The sequence below is a fragment of the Malus sylvestris genome, chromosome 2 (assembly GCF_916048215.2).
Source record: "Malus sylvestris chromosome 2, drMalSylv7.2, whole genome shotgun sequence".
Lineage (NCBI taxonomy): Eukaryota > Viridiplantae > Streptophyta > Magnoliopsida > Rosales > Rosaceae > Malus > Malus sylvestris.
The window spans coordinates 750280-772047 of record NC_062261.1 but is presented as its reverse complement, the minus strand read 5'-3'; the positions used below and the strand labels follow the sequence as shown (position 1 = coordinate 772047).

Below are 21768 nucleotides of genomic sequence, written 5' to 3'. Positions count from 1 at the left end.
GAGATGTCTCACACAAGTACTAGGCGAGCATACCGCCGGACGCTCGCCTGTTCTGGTCAAGGAAAATCAAATGACCTGAAAGAATCTCATGTTTTGAGGTTGCAAGAGACCCATGAAGCGAATTGCAGAAACCACAGAACATAATAGTGCAGGGCTTCATCTGATTCTTAAAAACAACTCGAAAGAAAGGGGAAAAGAGTCGCGAAAACAAGGTTCATGAGCACTAAAAGTACCAATCGTCTTCGTTTTCATCACACAAAAAGGGATTGTAGAGTTGAAGGGAAGATATTGAGGAAAACAGAGGCATAATGTGCAAACCTACGCACGGCAATGAACATCTTGAAGAGGAAGAAGAAGTAAAACGATAAAAGATGAGCATGGAAAGAGATAGAAACAGGCACCGAGATGTAGTCTACCAAATCTTTTTTATTTTTATTGATATTACTTTTTCTTTTCAAGGAGAACTAGGTCCATTCTCAACACCAAGACCATATAAAACACCAGCATATTTGTCAGGAGACCCATCAAAGTAGGTCTCTTTCAGTTTCATGAACGTACTGCATGTTAGCAAACTATCCGAACCAGCTTGGTGGGAGATGCCAATTCTCTCAACATCTAACAGCTCCGCGAGTTTGTTCAACCCACCATGAAGGCTGTTGCAGAACCTCATCAGATGCTTGATATCATAAACTGTAGGAAAATACATCTTGATCATTTTAAAGAACCCCGCCTGCGTGTTCGGGAGGCTTTGGCCTGTAAGCAGCTTGAGCAAGTACCCAAAATCATACCCACTATGGAATGTCACCCAAACCACATTATCAGACAGCACAACTCCGGATGTCATTAGTAGCTCGGTGAACTTACTAGCATCAACACCCTTCTCATTGTTCTTCACAAAATCCATACCGCTCTGGGACAGTAACTCTATCGAGTCACTAGCATACACATCCTCGTTGGGGTTGAAGTCGCGGAAATTGAATTGCCACACACAGTGCTTGTCGGTTCCACAGGTCGGAAGGTTCCCTTTCTCATCAGAAAATGTGAGACCCAACTGTATCAACTTCAAGAGGTCCACATTGGCCTTAAGGGTTTGATAGTGATAATCATAACTGTCCTTGAAAGTCCCTACAGGCCTCAAAACAATACCGGGAAACTCTGTGTCCATTGCTACATATCGGTATTCCTCTACAACTTTGCGAATCAATTTAAACTCCTCCTCAAGATTATCGCTCCAAACTTCCCTAATGTGAATCGAATCTCTATTCGGAAAACTAGACATTTTCTTCGGGCAATAACAACACAAATTGAAGCAAATAACAAGACCCAAAAGAGCAAAAACCATAGAATCTGCAAAACCAAGAAACCCACAACCCATATCAGGAAACAAGAACAACCCACATCTCAAAATTCATACTTTATCAAAACCCATGTATCCAATCATCCAAAACCTAGAAATCATACCAGAAATCAAAGGTACGATAACTCACCTCAAGAATCAACGACTCCGGAATTCTCTTCTCGTTTTCGGATTGAGAAATGACGGGTCGGGACGGGCGGGCAACAGGATGGAGGGGGGGGGGGGATTTTCTCCGAGAAATCGATTATTTTCTCGGGAAAATTGGGGGGTTTTGGGGGAGAAAAAACGAGGGTTTTGATGGAAAAGGGAGATGGTTATTTTATTTTGTTTTATTTTATAGAAAAAGGGGATGGAAAGCTAAAAATAAAATGGTTTTATTTTTAAAGTCGTTTTGGTGAGGTGAGAGAAATCGCTGTGAGCCTCCCTTGCTCACATTGTAACAGCAAGGAATAGCTAGTGAGGTTGGTGACGATGAACCAGTACTCCCTCGTGAGGTGGGTTCTTATATACACAACATTTCTCGGAGCCTTTTTTCCTTTGAACTTTGACGAAAATTTTCCGGTTATTTTAACAAAAAAATCATTTTTTTACACTAAAATATCAATCTTGATACTATTCACTTTACCTTTTATTTTGGATTTGGATCCTCACCAGATCCCATCACTGGGGATCCTAGGGATCAATGCACGTGGATTGTTGATCAAAAATCATGCGGCCGTAAATTTTTCATTTTTTATATTTTTCACGCAAAATGAGACTGCTTTACTTTAAAATTATGAAAAACATTTAATTGAGACCGTACGATTTTTTATCAATAATTCACGTTTATCCTTAAGATCCAGGATCCTATGAGAATCCAAATCTCTTTATTTTATCTTTATTATTAAAATTTAAAATATTCAAACCTTTTATTAGTTTTCCTTTTTTTCTTTTCACCTTTTAACAATGTCCTGTGAGTTGCGGACCTCGTTTTACTTTGCCCTCCGGTGAGATGCCCAATCGCCCCTTTGCAACAATGTCCCATGAATTGTGGACCTTATTTCATTTTCCCTCCGATGAGATGCTCAATCGCGCCCTTTGTTTGTGCTCGTGATGCACTCTGGAATCTCAACCGTGCCGAGGGACCAAGAAAGCTCGTGGTGTAGGTTCTACTCGAGTCCCATTAACCTCTCAATTCGTTTCAATGTCTTTCAAGCCGTTAACTTTTTTTCCAATTTTAGTAGTAACTTGTACTATTGCACACGAGTAAACTAAAGTCAAGGGACATCGGCACAAATTAAAAGTATATGTAGTTCGGAATAAAATTTAAAAAAATTTAGCCCAAAATTGAAGACGGCATTAAATTCTAACGAGGTAAAAATTATCGCTTTCTATGAAAATCTGAGCATGTAACCTGCAGTCAATGGCATCTAATCCGTGGATGGGGAAGAAAATTTGGTTCTGACTTCTGAGATGGTGATTGAAAGGCCGATAGACCGACCTTTCTTTTTGTTCTGTGTTTTGAAAAGCCAAGTAGAATAACAGACTACTTCATTAATCATTAGTAATTGAAATTCGCAGATTTTCTCCTCATCTGAAACGAAAATTTGGCAACAAAAGATAAACACTTGGCTGACATGCTCACAATCTCAAGTAAAACCTCACCCTGTCTAAGGAAGAACTGATACTTTTATCCTCTGCAAACTAAACCAGAAGGTCGGCCCTCGTGTTACTTTCTTCTCAGGGGTCACTAAAAAGAGTTGTTATTAACAAGCCAACGAATGTTCACTCAGTGCGGAAGACAGACCGCTATAAGTTTTGCAGCTGAGACACTATAATGAACTTCATTCCAGGCTCCTCCCAAGTTCCATCAGCCCAAATGGCCAACAATTGATTGCATTTACCATGGGAAGCAAGGGTGCAAAGTGGTGCGGCGTGGATGGGATTGATCTTGTGCAAACTCGCTTAACTTCGGAGTTCCGATGGAATCCAAAGCCAGTGAGCTCCCAAAAGGCCTCGTGCTAGGTAGGGATGAGAATATACATATAAGGATCACTCCCCAGGGATGTGGGATCTTACAGGAACAGCTCAGGAACTCTTCAATTTCTAAATGCTTCGGTTCCAAAACAGAACACAATTTGGGTTCAGGTAGATCGCACTATTTGAACATACAAATCTTTACATACTACAGCTACAGAAATAACAAAAGCAAGCACGATCCTACCAATATCGGAATCCTATCAATATAAGAACTAAGGTTCCGAAAAGTAATAATGTGAAGTATGGACCTTGATATTAGCATCTGTAAAATTTGAACCATTACCATTTTCACAAACGTTATTGTACAACAAGGAAATAATGTTCGCTATCAAGTAACAAGATACCAAACGAGAGTGTATAACAAGTCTAAGTGTCTTCATAATGATATGTTTGTTCACATTACAAATAAGACAGTATTCCTTTCTCTTAGACCTTACCATCAATCAGTTTCTACCGAGTGGGAGAGATCTGCAAGAATATGTTTCCTTGAAGTCCTTCTTCCTTGACGACGTGAAGATGGACGCATATACTTCCTTAGTAGCATTAGCAGGGGCCATATCCACCGCCTTGAACCTCTTCGCCCCACCATTACTTGCATCCTTCACATTAGCCCCACCATTCACACCCTTCCCATTTACCTCTACCTTTGCCGAAGCCTTCTGCACAGCCTTAGCATCAATGCCATGCTTGGTACCACTCAACCGGGAGGCCTCCAAACCCACACCTTCTTCCTCTCCATTCACACCAGAATCCCCGTTTTTGGTCTTCTTCACCTTCTTCACTCTCCCTTTCGCCTTCTCGGCCTCCATCCTCTCCCTCAACTCCGCAACTTCCTCTTCATTCCCATTAATCACAATCTTATCCGCCTCCGAACATCCCACATGACAAACAAGGCAAGTCGACGACTTTATCTCCTTCATAGCCTTTGAACTCAACACATGCCCGCAAGTTTTTAATCCCACAAACTTACACTTACCATTGAACTCGACCCCGGTAATGGGGCACTGAAACCGCGGCCCGGCAACCGATTGGCGATTGAATTCAGCCCCGGTAATTGCGGTAAGATGAATACTGATCATGTCCTTCAACCCCTTTATATGCCCAAACGCCTTGGGCACCTTCTTCCCCAGCAACGCCTCCACAAGAGCCTCCTTGTTAAAAACATTCCCCAGAAAATCCATCACGCACGGCTCCTTCAATGGCTCGTTCGACAGCGCGCAATTGAGCCACTTCGAAAGCCTCTGCTCGTTCGGGTCGACCTTATCAGGCTTCTTCTCCGCGTACATTTTGAGATAGCAGTCGCGAGACTCTGCCCCCGTCGCGCCGCCATCGCCGCCGCCTCCAAGAGCTCTAATCCGTAAAATTAGAGTAGAAAGCGGGGTAATTTGAGAATCGAGAAGCGGAGTGGAGTCGTTTAGGGGCTTACCATTGAGGGTGAAGTAAAGCGATGGCAGGGCATGGGAGAAAATTGAGAGCTTGAGGTGGCGGAGTGTTGGGGTCTGAATTGGGGATAGGGTTAGGGTTTGGGTTGGTATTTGCAGATCGGGAGATTGGAGGAAGATTTGGAAATTTTGAAATTTGGGATGCATCGTGACCTTGCTGGTGAAAGTGATTTGCGGATTGGGAAATTAGGGTTTCAAGATTGAAGATTTCGGAGGGAAAATTACAGGAATGGGGAGACAAACCTGTCGAATTTGGGGATTTATAAGTTTGGATTTGGAATGAGAGAGATCGGAGGATCGTGAAGTCGGTGATGAAGTCCTCAAATGAGGGGTAGAATAGTAACTTCAGGGTAGGGGTTTTAGGGTTCTTTCGATATAAAGCTCCGAACTTTGAACGCTCGCCGTCGTCTTCCATTCACTTGTCTTGCCGCCTCCCTCGCAGCTGTGCGTCTCCGCCACCTCCATTATCAAGGTTAGTGTTTATCTCTCTATGTTTCCGATCACATTTCATCCCTAAGTGAATGGAAATCCCTAAAATCCCTACAATCTGAAAATCCCTAAAATTTGAGATCTGAAAATCCCCTGATGGGCAATTTGAGTTCTGTGCTTTTTCACGAAAGCAACAAATTTATCCCCCAATTCGAAGTAACATTTTCATATCTTAGGGTTTGTGATATTGTTTTGCAGGTTTTTACTGGCATTGTTGTAAGATTTGTATAGATTTCAGTGATAGAGCTTGTAGGTTTGGTAATTGTATATTTTACTGAAATATTTTATCCGGCTGACATCGCTTTTGTTGATTTCGTGTTACCAGGGTTTGTAATTTCTATCGGCCCCAAAAATGTCAGGGTATGTAGTCATTTGTATTTCCGATTCTCTGTACTCGTTTTTCGCTGTAAACATCGAATGTATGCTATAATGGAGGATGCAAATACTTTTAGAGATCAAAGTTTGTTTCCGATTGCTTGTCCTGAGCACTAGCGTAGATTTATTATTGGAAACATTAACGAAAAACTCCTGGGAGTGTTCACTATAACCAAAAATCACATTTTACACTAAAACGTCAATCTTGGTACTATTCACATTACCCTTTATTTTGTCGTTATCATTAAAACTCAAAGTTTTCAAGCCCTTTTCATTACTTTTTCTTTTGTTAAAATGTAGGATGCAAAGGTTGTTAGAGATCAAAGCTTGTTCCCGATTGCTTGGCCCGAGCATTAGTGTAGGTTTATCTATTGTACTGGTGAACCTCCTTTTGCCGATTTGATTAAAGCAAGAGGACACGATATTAGTCTAGTTATGTGAGAGCTGTGGGATTAGGAATCCAAATTTTCAGAATCCGTAGCGAACTTCTGAATTCTAGTTAATGTCTATAGCAGCCTTTTGGTTTCGACTGTGGGAATGTCATGTATGAGTGTGTGAAGGCTTAATTCAGTTGTATGTTTTAGATCTTGTGTTTCTACTCCATACTTGTTTTCACTTACTGGACAGTCCGATAGTGGGATATGGCAGTCTATCATACGCGTTCTTTATTTCTCAGTTTGATATACTTGATATATGTTGGTGTGTCATGTGTGGTATGGCAGCGTGTTTAATATTACTTCATTTTATTGATTGTACAGAGAAGAAGAGGTGGTTGTTCCAGCTGCCGAACCTGTTGCTGCTGCTGCAGCTCTAGGCGAACCCATGGACCTTCTGACCGCACTGCAACTTGTGCTGAGGAAGTCATTGGCTCATGGTGGGCTCACACGTGGACTCCATGAAGGTGCAAAGGTCATCGAGAAGCACGCTGCACAGCTCTGTGTTGTAGCTGAGGACTGTGACCAGGCTGATTACGTTAAGCTTGTCAAGGCTCTATGTGCTGACCATAACGTTAAACTGATGTCAATTCCTAGTGCTAAAACTCTTGGAGAATGGGCCGGTGTAAGTGAAAATCAATTGACATAGAAGTTTTGTTAGTTTTAGCTCTTAACGCAAAGTAACTATTTCCATGTGTTAAACATTTAGTTTGTTTGTATTTTTTCTTCAACTTATTGATATTTTTATACCGTCTCCACGCAGCTTTGCAAGATTGATTCAGAAGGAAAGGCAAGAAAGGTGGTTGGTTGCTCGTGCGTCGTTGTGAAGGTATATATAACATTCATTCGAGTGCATACATTACTACATTTCCGGTGTTATGTCTTGAAGCTAAATCTCCGAAATATCTTGCATCTGGTAGAAAAACATCCATCCGAAAATTTGGTGTTCCACTAACTACATAACTGCATTTTTTCGAGATTTTCGAAAATTTGTATTTCTATACCATACGTTCTTATGGCACCACCAAATTTGATTATTCCTTGTATTCTGTTTGTTTACTTAATTGCGTTTTGTTTCGCAGGATTTTGGCGAAGAATCGGAAGGCCTTCATGTTGTTCAGGAGCACATTAAGTCCCATTAAATTAGAAAACAGTTTGCCCCATTTCGATTTGGGTATGATGTTCTTTAGGTAGAAGTGGAATTGAGTAACTTTCCTTTCAGATTATCGAAACATATGATGTTTTGTCCGTCTTTACCTCTCTGTCCGGAATTGAAGAAATTTTCTGTGTCGTTTCTTTATTTGATCTGCGTTTTTATTAAAGAAAACTAATGAAAATAACTTGAAAATTTTAAATTTTTATGATAATGACAAAATAAAGGGTAAAGGAAATAGTACCAAGATTGATTTTTTAATGTGAAAATGTGGTTTTTCGTTAAAGTGAACAGTACCGGGAGATTTGGTTCGGTTGGGTTGGTTTTGATCGACGGTGAAACATGCTTACATGAAATGATCGAAACCAACCCAACCGATCCAAATCATTTCTTTGTTTTGAAGTTTTACTTATAAGTGAGATGTCATAGGTTCGATTCTCGCTAAAGGCAAATATGAATCACATTATTATTGAGTCTTAGTCTACTGTCCTACCCCTTTAGTGCAAAAGTATCGTTTATTCAAAAAAAAAAAAAAAAAAAACAGTAATGGGAAACGTAGTTTATCTTTTAAGTATTGGTTTAGTAGAAATCGGGGATTTGAGTCCAATTTTCTCCAATCTCGTATTTATAAAAGAAAAAAATATGGAAATTTGATACTAGTCGACCCAGTTGCGCTAATGGGCGGCCGGATCTCCAAATGTAATGGGCTATTATTAAAAAGTTTGCTATCGAACTCATTGAGTGAAAATGTTAGAATTCTCACTTGTGAATTAAGAAAAATATCATTAAAACGTAGTAATAACAAAAAGAAGCAAAGCATCAAAATTTATAGGAACGTGATTAATCTTGGGCTTGGGCCCGACATTGTGACACAACAAAAGCAAATAAATTATTAAAGCCCAAGGGTATTATAGTAATTGGGTTAAGTGTTTTAGGGTTTATGCAGATTCCATGTGAGTTATAAGCTCGGCTCCTGCCTCATTAGCCTTCTCCCGCAGGATACAGTGGTGCCGCTTTCAGGATTTCGATCTTCACCTCACAACCACCGTCGAGGTCAGCGCTGCGTTCAGTTGCATTTTCTTCTGATTTAAACTTTACAATTATATCTTGGTTAAGAATTGTGTGTGAAAGCCTGGGAATTTTAACCGAAAATTGAAAGAATAAAAAAAGATGATTAGGGTTTAAAGATTATCAAAAATCTGATATTTATTCGAATGAGATTTGATTTCTTTGTTTTTTCACGAAATCTATAAAATTTCTGGGGAAATTGGAAGTTACAATCTCTATGTCCGAGCATTTGGACACTAAACGTAGCAGCACCAATTTCCTTGGCAAGTTTGAAGGGTTATGATTTTATTGGCAGGTTTTATTGCTCTATGCTTGTTTAGATTTCAGTATTTGAGCTTGGAAGTCTTGTAATTGTTGTATCTCTCACTGAATTTTATTTAATCTGGCTGATTTATCATCTGTTTTCTCATGTCATCAGGGCTTTTCGTTTCAACCGACCCGAAACATGTCAGGGTATGTGGACATTTTGTTTTCTGATTCTCTACTTATGGAATATTTGTTATATAAGAAATGCAAATAGTTTTAGAGAACGATGGGTGATCCTGATTGGTTGTCCTGAGCAGTAGTTTAAATTTATGTTTTATACCGATGAAGTGTTTTCACCGGTTTACTACATATCGTAATGATGGGACGCGTTATTAGTTTAATTTGAGGAGAGCAGTGGGGTCAGGAGTCCAGAATCTCAGATTTCCGGGGGAACTTCTGAGTTGTAGTTATTTGCCTGTAGGGGCCATTTGGTTTCGACTGTGGGTGCATGTCATGGGTGAGTGAGTGAAGGCTTGTTTTAGTTGTGTTTTAGCTTGTGTGTTTCCGATACAAGTGTTCTCCATTTAATGTTGTATGTTGTCCCATGAAAGAAATATAAGAAGCTTTTGTAAGCTGTACTTAGTCTTTTTTCTTTGCTAGTCACCTTAGGAATTGAGGTTGCACTCTCGAATCCTGATTTCTTCATTGATCCTTTAAACTAGGACTTTACTGGCTGGATAGTGCTTTGCATACTGCAGTCTATCGTAGGCATTTTTTTTCTCAGTTATGACATCCTTTATATATATTCGGTTCGGTATGTCTAATGTTCCTTCAATATATTGGTTGTACAGAGATGAAGAAGTTGCTGTTCCTGTTGCTGAGCCTGTTGCAGTTCCTGCAGCTCTAGGTGAACCAATGGACCTTTTGACAGCCTTGCAACTTGTGTTGAGGAAGTCATTAGCTCATGGTGGGCTTACTCGTGGACTCCATGAGGGTGCAAAGGTCATTGAGAAGCATGCTGCACAGCTCTGCGTTGTAGCTGAGGACTGTGACCAGGCTGATTATGTTAAGCTGGTCAAGGCACTATGTGCAGACCATAATGTTAAACTGATGTCAATTCCTAGTGCTAAAACTCTTGGAGAATGGGCTGGTGTAAGTAAAAATCAATTGAAATATAGAAATTTCGTTAGTTTTTGTTTTTTCATCAAAGTATTTATTATCATTTGTTTGTCATTTTAGTTTGCTCCGATATTTTCACCTATCTTTCGCCCCAGTTTGTTGCTTTTCCCAATATTTTTCAATTGTTCCACAATTGTCCTCACTTTGTAGCGAAACTTTGGAGTGGTTGTACATCCCAATTAACTAAAATGTCTCTGTCAATTTGCTTATGATCTGATGACTTCCATTGTGGGCGGGGCAACTGGATTTTTCTAGTATTCAATGTTTTATAATATTCAATCATGGGACGGTCTTTAAATGGTTTCTAATGTTCAAGCCCTATTTCATTGTTTCCATTTTCCGTTCAGCATATTAATTTTTGTCTTGTTGCCCATGTTTATGGATCTTTCTGAACCCGTTGTTAATTCTATACTGTCTGCTCACAGCTTTGCAAGATTGATTCAGAAGGAAAGGCAAGAAAGGTTGTCGGTTGCTCCTGTGTTGTTGTGAAGGTATTGAGAACAGTCGGTTGAGTGCATGAGATTTACTGCATTTCCGGTGTTATATATTGAAGCTGTCCCAAAAATAAATTTATAACTACATTTCTGGGACTTTCTTAAACTACATAACTGTACTAGTACACACTCTTAGGGAATCTTTGTACTTATTTACCGTACTTGCTCCTAGCACTTGCCAAATTTAATTATTCCTCCCATGCTGTTTGTTCACTTGCCTTGTTGCATTTCGTTTTTCAGGATTTCGGTGAAGAATCAGAAGGCCTCCATGTTGTTCAAGAGCACCTCAAGTCCCATTAAATTATAAAAGTTCTGCTTTCGGGCCGATGTTCCCTAGATGTCCTTAAGACCTCTTTAATATCTGGTTATGATGTCAGTGGTATGTCCCAATCTTATATTACTGTGGCTTTGCTATAAGATTTTGATTCGAGCATGTTATTTAAGTAGTGACTTGAGTATCGCCCGAAGGAGTTTTACAATTTTGTAACTGTTTTTCACTTCAAATGAAAAATTATCGTCGATTTGACATGCTTGATTGTATTGTTGATGTTGAGGTTGTAAGCAAATCTTGGCTGCCGTTTTATGCTATAACACGGCGTTTCTTTTGTGGACCATATAGAATTTGAAGCTCATCAGCCTCAGGTTTGTTATCTTGATGGTTTTTTTCTTCCCCATCCCAATTGAGTAGTGGTCCATAAAAGGTAATGTTATATCCTGGAGTGGTCAGACTAGTGGCTCTCAGGCATGCCTGATGCCCGTGTGTGAACCACATTTGCATTCAAGGTTCAGCCATTATCTCCATAGACTCTGGGTAGGACTCATCATTCCTAACGAAAAGTTAAAAAAAAACTCTAGTTTTAATGAAAAATGACAAATAAAGGTGTAGTGAATAATAACAGAAAAAGGTAAAAATACGGTTTTGCGTTAAAAGTGAACAATATCGGGAGTGTTTCGTTAAAACTTCTTATATTCAATGTATGTCAAAGGAAGAAACGAAAAAAAAAAAATTGACTTGGAAGGTAGAAGGTTTATGCACGTTAAGCAAACTTATCCTTTCTAACTGTTTCAATACGATAACATAAAATAAGAAGAAATAAGATTCTTTTATGACTAATTCGTTTGTGAAAAATCGTTCACTAGCTTTTTTTTTTTTTTTTTTTTTTTTTTTGAACAGTCACTAGCTTTTTTTTAAGTCAACACTGTTGCCTTGAAAAGTTTTTAAATAATTTTTAACAAGCGGTTTTTGCTTAAACACGTTTGTTAGAACGAAATTTTCCTTAAAAATTGAAGTGTTTCATAAAATAGCAATGTTTTGGAGAATCACCCGACACTTCCAAACATACCCATAAGCTCATAAATGAAAATTTGAATGACAATAACCCCTTATTGAGATTCTCTCTGGATCTTTGTGTTCAGAGCCTAAGGACTTGAATATTTGGGCTGTTGAAGTTTGAGAGAGAGATCCGGACTGTTGGTTTGTGTGAAGTGGGCCAATGACATAAGCTAATGAGGGTTGTAAGTTTTAAAATGAGTTATCTAGATCTCTAGATTCGTCTGTTCCGGACACAGAAGTTCGAAGAGGATCCCAGCTCCATAAGCCTTCCATAAGCCTATCCCTTCAAAGATGGTGTAGAAACTTTTACATATCCAATGGGGACACAGAAGTTCTGAGAGGATCCCAATTCCATAAGCCTATCCCTTCAAACATGGTGCAGAAACTTTTACATATCCAATGGAAAAAGAAAAGGGGTTTCGCTTTTTGCAAGTTGCCACAACCAAACCAATAACGAAAGTGTGGCCTAAAACTAAACCACTTGGGTCTTGGAGTTGGGGATATAACTGAAAAAAAAACAAACGTTTCGGTTTCTGCCATGCTTTCTGACAAATCCATTCGTTTCCGGAGTCACCACCACTGGTTGTTACGTCCAATAAGAAACCCTAGCCAACTGCAAATGAGCAGTGAATGAGACCCCCATAAAGAAAAGATAATGGGATAAACTTTGGATGTGAGAGGTTGCTATCAGTAAAGGAGCACATATTTTGTTAGGTTTTTCACTCATAATATAATACGGATAAAAGATATCAAACGATAACCAAATACGCATGAAAATATGGAATCTATCAGGAAACATAGAAAAATGTCAAAGGTTATTAATTGGTTAATATGAAGACAACCACCCTAATTGATAACAAAATTAGAAAATACCCTCAAAACTTACCGCGGAGTTTTGACCTAGTAAATGATAGATTTGGAGCTTATAGCTTAAAACTTGAGTTTTGTTGCTTAATAATGTGCAAAACTTACAACGCAGTTTTGGCCTAATAAACGATAGAATTTGGAATTTGGAATTTGGAATTTGGGGCCTAAATTTGCAAAACTTGAATTGTTTCTAGGCTTTACGTCTGTCAAGCTATTTTTCCAATGTCATCTGTGTATACGTCAATTTGAGAACAATATATTTGCAATGTCATCTTTTAGTTGTTAGCTGCGAATGTATTTGCAAAAAATGATGTGACCGAGCTTATTTACTTATTTATTTTATACAAGTGATTGCAAGAGAGTGAGAATCGAACGATTGATTCATGGACTTAAAGCACTGGTCCTAAAAGCCCCTTGCAGATTCTTATTAAACTCGTTATCCTATTTTATCTATGAAGAATTAGACTCGACCGCGGGTTAATGTTGTTAGATTGATTAATTAATTTGTACATATATAATTAAGATCGCATGCATACTTCAAACAATAAGACGCTGCATACACATGTAGCTATACTTTTGCAGGAGGAGTCTGCAAAAAGATTCGAGGGAGAGATGATCCCAATTGTGGAACACGTTGACAACATGCAAGAACCATTGATGATGCCAAATTTGCCAATGCAATGTCAAGCAGCCCTCTCTCTCGGAGGACAAAATTAGCATTGTGATTATCGATCCTCCTTAATAACTGGTAGTTGGTTTTATCTACTAAATCCAAGCTAATCCCTCCGTAATACCCGTAACATCTTACAAGTATATGTTTTAATCACTAGATTAGTTATATATAATGCGGCCATTTAGAACTAATCTCATTACACAAATATTAATTTTTTTTTTTTTTAAATTTGTTCTAGATTTAGCTAGAAGAAAAAGAATGGCTCAACTTTTCTCCAGTTTTCATGTTTTAGCTGATACAAATGGCATCATTAAACTCAGCTTTCAGCAGGTTTCAGTACTCCTTATACTCTCTCTCCCTCTCTCTCTCTACTTCTCTTTCTGGCTTTGCCTAATTAATTAGCTTCTCCTCCAATCACTGATTAATTAGAGTGCCTTTGTTCACGTATGCACCAATACTGTTCTGCAATTTCTTCATGTTGATTTGTTTTCGGTTTTTCGTTTTTAATTTTTAGTTTTTCCTTTACATAATTATTTAAACCATATCACTTCCAATATAGGTAGGTGGCAACCGTGGTGTATCTACTTCTTCTTATTTTCCTAACCGCAGTGTCCTTCGAATTCGCTCATACAAAACCAGTTCTTATTCAGGTAGGGCTTGAAGGTCCTAATCATATTTATATAATAAATGCATAATGTATATGTATATGTATGTATATATGTGTTCAACAACTTCATGCAGGCGTGCATACAGGAGTAGTAGATGCAACAGCTCTTCCTTCTCCTTCGTTTTCTTTACACAACTATATATAAACCCTAATTTAGAATTCCAAACTCCTCGATCGCCTTCTTAAACTAAAACCCTTATATATAGTCTTTCTCTGTTAAGGTTCAAGTTTGTTGACAACTACACAAATCGAATATCAACCGTATGGTAGATGCATCGACAAGATCAATAACATTGATCTACTTTTAAATTATTTACAAATTCAAAACACCCCATTTTAACATCGTGGTACAAGTGAAGATGGTAACTGGTAGTTGCCTAACCTTGATACGATAGAGTACATAAACTGTGGTAGTTGCCTAACCTTGATAGGATAGTGTGCTTTGCCCATCCTCTTGCCCTAATCTATGATTTTTAATTGTATCACACTTTAGGCATGTATCAAGTTAAATGGTAACTTTTAAAATTGAAAATTATTATACACTAAGCGGAACATTATTGTCACGTAATATGATCAGTTCACAAGTTCAAAATAGGTAGCTAGATAATATATTTATGCTTCCAAGGTACATGCTAAAAATGATTATTGATTCATAATATTAGCACAAAAACTGGCTGTATTATCTTGGATGATCCAGTCGTGCTTCTGGTTTCCATTCCCATCATCATATTAATGATAAATCACCTCGTGCTCTGCCATTAAGAATTTGGAGTCCATGTCATGTTGAGGTAAGGTAACGCTATGATTCTTGCTCAAAAAAAAAAAAAAAACCCAAATGTTTCGAGTTATAGGCTCATCCAACCCGGCTGCATTCATCAATCGCCCGTTCAACTAAACTAATTATACTACGTAATTGTATTTTAATAACACAATAATTACCCTACAAGTGTGAAAATATAGCGTTTACGTATACGAAAAAAAAATTGTGGCCCAAAAAATTCAACAGCAGTTAAAAGCCGCGGAGAGCACGAGGCTAACTAATTTTCGAAACTTCGTGTATATTTTCAACTGTCTGAAACAAGAAAAACATAGAGCTGCCACAGAAGAAAAAGAACCAAAAATTGCAGAGCAGTAAAAAGCTTACTTGTCAAACCTTAAAACCACCTAACAAAAATCCGTCCCAATTCACAGAACAAAGCGTGGCTCACCTTCCCCTTATATAAAACCCCACCAAACCACAGCCCATAAACCACCAAACTCCATATTACCACACACTCACTTCTCACTCCTCATCCTTTCATAAAAACCAGAGTGATATTGTTATATTCTCTCAAGTTTTCTGATAACTTAGAGGAGGAAAACGTGTTGGTTTTCTGGGTTTTTTGGGAGGTTTGGTATTTGAATATTTGAGAAAAGAGTAATGGCTGGGAGTGGATTGTTTGCAGAGATTGTTGATGGAGAAGCATACAAGTATTATGCTGATGGGGAGTGGAAGAAATCATCTTCTGGTAAACTTGTTCCCATCATCAACCCTACCACTAGAAAGGTCCACTACAAGGTTCAAGGTAATGTTCATCTTCTTTCATGGTTTTCATTCGGATAGCGATTTTCGCGCTTCAATTTTAGTTATCTGCACTTCAAACTGAATATTTTACAATTTTATGTGTGCTAAATTGAATATTTGACTATTTTTCTTTGTATTTGATGTTAAACGAGGAGTGTTAAAATCATTAGTCTATAAATTTTGAGTTGTTGGTCTGTTTTTATTCTGGTTTTGGCGTTCTAGGTTTGGTCATATGCACTTCAAATTGAATATTGTTATTTTAAAAAAAGTTCAGTTGCACTTCAAATTGAATATTTTATAAGTTTTCCTCCATTCCCGCACAAGAAGTGTAGATGCTAAACGAGGAGTGTTATAATCATTGTCCTTTCAATTTGAATGGTTGCTCTGGTTTTTGTTACGTTTTTCATTTTTACAGCTATTTAACAATTACCCTTTGTTTGGCTGTGGCAGCTTGTACACAGGAAGAGGTTAACAAGGTCATGGAGACCGCGAAAATCGCACAGAAGACATGGGCTAAGACCCCGCTTTGGAAGCGGGCTGAGCTCCTTCACAAGGCTGCTTCTATCCTCAAAGAACACAAAGCTCCAATTGGAGAGTCACTGATTAAAGAAATTGCTAAACCTGCTAAAGATGCTATCACAGAGGTTGATAACTTGTTCTCTATCTTCTTAGTAAATTAAAAAAACACTCCGACAACTATAAGTTTATACAAAAACTCTTGTCATGTTCTAATTCGGTTTTAGTCGCGAAATTTGTTTGATGACTTCGTTAATAAGTCGGCAAGTTGTCTAAACCTTTGAATTGAAGGTTTTTATCATAAAATGCAACATTATCAAGAGCTTATATGTGAGAAATAATTTTTTGGAAACTGATATGGAAATTTTGGGTTCTGTGAAGGTTGTGAGGTCTGGAGATTTGGTGTCTTACTGTGCCGAAGAAGGGGTTAGGATTCTCGGGGAAGGGAAGTTCTTGGTGTCTGATAGTTTCCCGGGAAATGACAGAACAAAATATTGCTTAACTTCCAAGGTATCTTTATTTTTCAAGTACTTTTTAGTTTTAGTTTACCTTTCTACTGTTTACTGATGAGTTTTCACAATATCTTTTGTGTGTACTGTTGCTGCAATATAATTGTAGATTCCACTCGGCGTGGTTCTAGCCATTCCACCATTTAACTATCCTGTCAACCTTGCTGTCTCAAAAATTGCTCCTGCGCTGATCGCTGGAAACGCCCTTGTGCTCAAGCCCCCAACTCAGGTATTAGTTACCAATCTTCAAAATTATACACTGGTTCAGAAGTTCTTACTAGATAGTAAGACATTGTGTTCGAGACTCAGTAATTCCCTCGCTGTTTGATTCCACACATCTTTTGCACTGACCTGAGTATAACTTCTCCGAAAATCATTGCCACTACGTAAATTCATGCAAAAATGCATTTTGAATGACAGAACTGCTTACAAAATTCTTTCAAAAACACATGATAAAAGATTTATGTTTGATGATCTCTTTAACTTCGCGGAAGACTAATTTGTACCCGTAAGTTTCCTTCTAGGGTGCTGTTTCTTGCCTTCATATGGTGCATTGCTTCCACCTGGCTGGATTTCCCAAAGGCCTTATTAGCTGTGTCACTGGGAAAGGATCTGAGATCGGCGACTTCCTTACCATGCATCCTGGAGTGGACTGCATTAGGTAATCCCAGATTGATTTCTTCGATACCACAATAGGCTCCCTATCCTTGTCTATCGTTATTCAATGATGGATCCCGGTTTTTCAGCTTCACTGGTGGTGACACCGGCATTGCAATTTCGAAGAAGGCAGGCATGATCCCTCTTCAGATGGAGTTGGGAGGAAAAGATGCATGCATTGTGCTTGAAGATGCCGACCTAGATTTGGTCGCGGCAAACATAATAAAGGGAGGCTTTTCTTACAGGTGAAGAAATTAATTGTGTTAGTCTCATTCTTTCTGCTGCAATCCATAATACCTGACTAACAATATATTTTCATATTTGCTTGACAACGGACATTTGTAACAGTGGTCAAAGATGTACTGCTGTTAAGGTTGTCTTGGTGATGGAATCCGTTGCTGATGCCCTCGTCGCGAAAGTGAATGCACGAGTGGCGAAATTAACTGTTGGTCCACCAGAGGAGAACAGTGACATCACTCCCGTTGTCTCAGAATCATCTGCAAATTTTATTGAAGGTTTGGTTGTGGATGCAAAACAGAAAGGAGCAACATTTTGCCAAGAGTACAAGAGAGAGGGCAACCTTATCTGGCCTTTGTTGTTAGATAATGTCAGGCCGGATATGAGAATCGCGTGGGAAGAGCCATTCGGTCCAGTCTTGCCCGTTATTAGGATTACTACGGTAGAAGAAGGAATCCACCATTGCAATGCCAGTAATTTCGGCCTCCAGGTAACATTGATTTCCTTCGGAATCCACCATTTCATGCTTGCTTTAACTCTGAAAATATTAACCCGTGTGTAAAAAAATACAGGGCTGTGTGTTCACAAAGGACATCAACAAGGCCATTTTGATTGGTGATGCAATGGAGACGGGAACTGTTCAAATAAACTCCGCACCTGCTCGTGGACCAGATCATTTTCCGTTCCAGGTAACCCTTTAAAAGTCCGGAAAATTGGTTTTGGAAATGATTTCCGCCCTCTTTTTTATCCTTCTACACAATTGTTTATTTTGTCCTTTGATTCTCCTTTATCGACAGCCGGAATTTCGTTCCAAGGCCGTCATGTTGACGATTTTTATGAATGATTTATTTGACAGGGCATAAAGGACAGTGGAATTGGCTCACAAGGAATCACCAACAGCATCAACATGATGACCAAGATCAAGACCACTGTAATCAACTTGCCAACCCCTTCTTACACCATGGGTTAGTGACAGTGTTAATAACGAATCGGGTGATAATATAGTAATCGATGCTACTTAATGTCGTTGTAGTAGCGGATTTAGTAAAATGTGTAAGTGAATTTTTAGGCTGCAGACTATAAAAATGTGTCATCATCGGACCAATGGAGTTGAGAAAAAGAGAATAATGGGCAATACCCTTATTGAAAGGCTGCATCACGCGATTATTACATGATGTTTTAAGCTCCTGCAATAACTTTAAGCTTCTCTTCTGTACCTGATGAAGTTGGAGACTTGGTCAATAAGAACTGAGAGACTTGTATTACATTTTAGTTTTTGTAAGCATATAAGTACATATATTAGCCAAGTACTGCTTTGATCCTTGGTGTCTTGGGCATGATTTGAGGTTCACAACACTTTAGTTTGGGCCTTATTCTGTGATGGTCTAAAACCTTTAGCACACTTTTGGGCTGGTTACGGAAGAAACCAAACACAGAACTTTCGTCTAACCGTTTTTAAGTAATTGAGCTACAAGCGCTTTGCGATGAGCAGTTATTTTGTAATTACTTGGGACTTACTGTCTTTTTCTTAAGGTGCTTTTGAGCCTTATCCTTGAGCTTCACCACGTCGTATATGCAATAAAGATAATTAGCTAATTCATAAACTTATCTTTGTCATCTTCACTAATACTAATTAGTAATTCTAGGGTAAGTACGTAATGTGGACGTAAAAATGCACTTAGGTGCACTGAGATTGGTTAGTGAAACGCATGCTTAGAGTGTTTGGTGACTAATTAACGAAAAGATGAAATGCATGCCTATTGCTTAGGTGGGTTTTTCTTTTACAAAAACCCTTTTTGTTTAACATAGCAATATTCTAATCTGGAGGATGAGGATTCAAAATTAATGGGGTGTGTACATTGTCCTGACCAACTAGTTTGATCAACATCAACGCAAATTGGGTAGCTATGAATATTGGAGTGGAATATGCTGGTTTAGGCTCCCAAATAAAGTTCTCTAGACATGTTCTTGTTCTTTAATTTGACATCCAAAAGTTTGACAAAAGTTTTAGTGTAACAGTAATACGGTCCGGTACACTAAATATCATATTACAAATGGTTAAAAAAAAAAATTTCAAGTATCCAATCACTTATATTATAACACTTGGTATACCGAATCGTGTTCCAGCATACTACAAAATCTCTCCAAAAGTTTCTTCAATATTTTAAGCAGAACTTCCGAGAGTTGACTTCCGATAGTTGAAAACTGATCTGAATCCAGCCAATGCTGCATAATTCTATACAGTTCCGAAAAATAAAAATGAAACGAATAAGAAAGTTTCTGATGACGATGTGATTGCAGTTGAAATTTTTATACGCCAAATCAAATTCTTATCTTTGGCAGATCAAAGTTGTCTCGAAATGTGATTGATTGATACAAGAACGTTGGAATATATCAGATAAGCACTTACTATTTTCATCAAACTTTTCAAGAAGCACTTGAATTTTTAATATAAAAAATATTTCTAAAATAGCCGCTTTTTGTGTAAACATCTCCAAATAAGTAGACAACATAATTATTAATTTAGGCATAAGGATTATTAGTTGGCTCAAAAGTGTTTAGAGTGGATAATATCCCTTAGGTATATGATATCATGCTTGTATAGAGAGAAATTATAAGGCTCGATTGTCATACCATGTTATCCGTGCGGTGTAGCATACTTCACAAAAAATCTGGGGATACATATGCACTCATGCTCCTCAAGCACGGTGAAACACATATAAACAATAAAGGGAATATATATCTTCGTGTTCTTATAACACTCATCAAGTGACCTAATTCTTGACTAAAGAAACATGATAATCATGTTTAATGATTTGGTTTAGGGATTGCCTTAACATATAATATGTGACATGTATGGCAATAAATGAGGTGTAAAGACTAAAGAGCATAGAAAAGTCTGGATGTGATTGGTACAGGACAAGGACGTCTACCTACATCTTTTGGGAGCATTTTACTAACCAAACGCATTCGAATTTTTGGTGTCTGCGGATTTCAAATAATCTTGTTAATTAAGGTTAAGTAGGAGATCACATATATGCTTATCTGTATTTAAAAACTTTTCAGCTGATTAATCACTAAAATTAATGTTGACCAATGAGTGTGGATGAGAATTAAGGTGAAGCGGAGATGAGAATACTTTGTTAGATGTGTGAGCACACGAGAAATAATAAAATTAAGAACGAGGAAATTTGAGGTAAAGTATGAGAGGTCGCAATTGAAGATAAGATGAGAGAAATTTGGTTAAGGTGATTTGGACATGTATGTGAATCAAAGACCTACAGTTGCTCCAGTTAGAAGATGCAACTATGAGATGGAGACTCAGTTCAAAATGGGTAGAGAAAAACCTAAGAAGATGTGAAAAGACACTGTAAGAAAATATACGGAGTATTTGGAGCTATGATAGGAGCATATTTATGCGCCTTAGTTAGTTAGTTCTTATGCATTTATGTTGTGTTTTCTTAGTTAAGTTAGTCTTTTAAGCTATTTTCATGTGTTTTCAGGTTTTAAGGACAAAGTAAGCAAAAGGATGCAATTTGGAGCATTTTGGAGCAAAATTGAGCTAGAATGGAGCTCATGCATGTGGAGCACAAAGAATGGACGAATTTGAAGGATTGAAGAGCTAGGAATGTGTTTTAAAGTTGAAGACTTGAAGATGCAAAGTTTCCTAATTGAAGTGGGAAAGCGCTTAATTGAAGATGGATTCCTAGTTGAAGAATGATTCCTAAGTGAAGTTGGATTCCTAGAAGATTGAAGTTTCCTACTCAAACAAGGTTTCCTACTTGAAGAAGGGAAGTTAAAGCCAAAGAATCAGCTCAAGTGAAGAAACCTTATCCAAAACATTATCCAAACCCTATCCAATCCTATCTTATCCTAATCCTAATCCACCTATATTTCAGCTACTTGGGAGGATTCCTAGCTATATTAGGATGCTTAAAATCAGATTTCTAGAAAACCTAATCCTTTCCTACAAAAATGGCGCCTAGAACCTTTCTAGAAGATCTTTGCCTTGCATTGCAAATCAGCCACTCTCCCTCCACTTTGTGCCGTGAGTTTTTACCCAATTCCCTTGGGATTTTGGTTTCTAGAAGCCCTTATCCCTTCCTAGATAAGTGCCGCACCTTATCCTCCCATTCCCTTTGGATTTCTGATTTGTTTTCCTTCAAGGATTGTGTTTTATTTTCCTATGCAACTTAGGCCTTTAAATCCTTTTCCTTTGCTACCTAGGGGCTGTGATTTTCAGCCTATATATATGTAGTGCCGCACCCTTTCATTCACACCACCCTCTACCATATTTTCACTACATCATTCACCCAATCATCCCTCTTGTGCCGTGAGTTTGCAAAGGAGAAGGAAGGAGACTCTTGGAGCCGTGCATGCCATTCAAGGAGCTTGGATTGTTGGAGCGTTTCTAGGTGTTTTCTATCTTTATGTCAATGTTTAGATTTATTTATCTTTGTTTATTTGCGAACATGAGGAACTAATTTCT

General features: G+C 38.2%; 5 protein-coding genes and 1 long non-coding RNA gene across 8 annotated transcripts; 4 read left to right on the top strand and 2 right to left on the bottom strand.

Annotated features, from left to right (window-relative positions):
* Nucleotides 1-408: 408 nt before the first annotated feature.
* On the bottom strand, nucleotides 409-1849 carry LOC126613994 (probable CCR4-associated factor 1 homolog 7). Its single transcript, XM_050281623.1, has 2 exons — nucleotides 1488-1849; nucleotides 409-1347 (listed from the first exon to the last, which is right to left on the bottom strand). Exon 2 carries the CDS (start codon nucleotides 1340-1342, stop codon nucleotides 455-457), a length of 888 nt encoding a protein of 295 aa, XP_050137580.1. The 5' UTR covers nucleotides 1343-1347; nucleotides 1488-1849; the 3' UTR covers nucleotides 409-454.
* A 1782-nt stretch (nucleotides 1850-3631) lies between these two features.
* LOC126613991 (uncharacterized) lies at nucleotides 3632-5115 on the bottom strand. Its single transcript, XM_050281621.1, has one exon. It carries the CDS (start codon nucleotides 4963-4965, stop codon nucleotides 3820-3822), a length of 1146 nt encoding a protein of 381 aa, XP_050137578.1. The 5' UTR covers nucleotides 4966-5115; the 3' UTR covers nucleotides 3632-3819.
* Nucleotides 5116-5147: 32 nt separating this feature from the next.
* Nucleotides 5148-7416, top strand: LOC126613999 (40S ribosomal protein S12-like). 2 transcript variants are annotated; one of them, XM_050281628.1, is made up of 5 exons: nucleotides 5148-5290; nucleotides 5633-5667; nucleotides 6441-6741; nucleotides 6880-6945; nucleotides 7199-7416. In XM_050281628.1, the coding sequence occupies exons 2-5, from the start codon at nucleotides 5660-5662 to the stop codon at nucleotides 7256-7258; spliced, it is 435 nt and encodes a 144-aa protein (XP_050137585.1). In that variant the 5' UTR covers nucleotides 5148-5290; nucleotides 5633-5659; the 3' UTR covers nucleotides 7259-7416. The 2 variants fall into 2 exon arrangements, with proteins under 2 accessions (XP_050137585.1, XP_050137586.1); XM_050281629.1 differs by lacking the exon at nucleotides 5633-5667 and having other exon boundaries at nucleotides 5156-5290; nucleotides 6405-6741.
* A 762-nt stretch (nucleotides 7417-8178) lies between these two features.
* On the top strand, nucleotides 8179-10784 carry LOC126613998 (40S ribosomal protein S12-like). Its single transcript, XM_050281627.1, has 5 exons — nucleotides 8179-8322; nucleotides 8756-8790; nucleotides 9435-9735; nucleotides 10188-10253; nucleotides 10497-10784. The coding sequence occupies exons 2-5, from the start codon at nucleotides 8783-8785 to the stop codon at nucleotides 10554-10556; spliced, it is 435 nt and encodes a 144-aa protein (XP_050137584.1). The 5' UTR covers nucleotides 8179-8322; nucleotides 8756-8782; the 3' UTR covers nucleotides 10557-10784.
* A 652-nt stretch (nucleotides 10785-11436) lies between these two features.
* Nucleotides 11437-14050, top strand: LOC126614005 (uncharacterized). Its single transcript, XR_007620248.1, has 3 exons — nucleotides 11437-13204; nucleotides 13368-13459; nucleotides 13689-14050. It is a non-coding gene; the product is annotated as an uncharacterized LOC126614005 (long non-coding RNA).
* A 988-nt stretch (nucleotides 14051-15038) lies between these two features.
* On the top strand, nucleotides 15039-18544 carry LOC126613986 (NADP-dependent glyceraldehyde-3-phosphate dehydrogenase). Of its 2 annotated transcripts, XM_050281610.1 has the most exons (10): nucleotides 15039-15361; nucleotides 15811-16004; nucleotides 16258-16386; nucleotides 16495-16614; nucleotides 16910-17046; nucleotides 17132-17287; nucleotides 17391-17769; nucleotides 17852-17968; nucleotides 18136-18244; nucleotides 18349-18544. In XM_050281610.1, exons 1-10 carry the CDS (start codon nucleotides 15217-15219, stop codon nucleotides 18360-18362), a joined length of 1500 nt encoding a protein of 499 aa, XP_050137567.1. In that variant the 5' UTR covers nucleotides 15039-15216; the 3' UTR covers nucleotides 18363-18544. The 2 variants fall into 2 exon arrangements, with proteins under 2 accessions (XP_050137567.1, XP_050137568.1); XM_050281611.1 differs by having other exon boundaries at nucleotides 18136-18544.
* Nucleotides 18545-21768: the final 3224 nt, after the last annotated feature.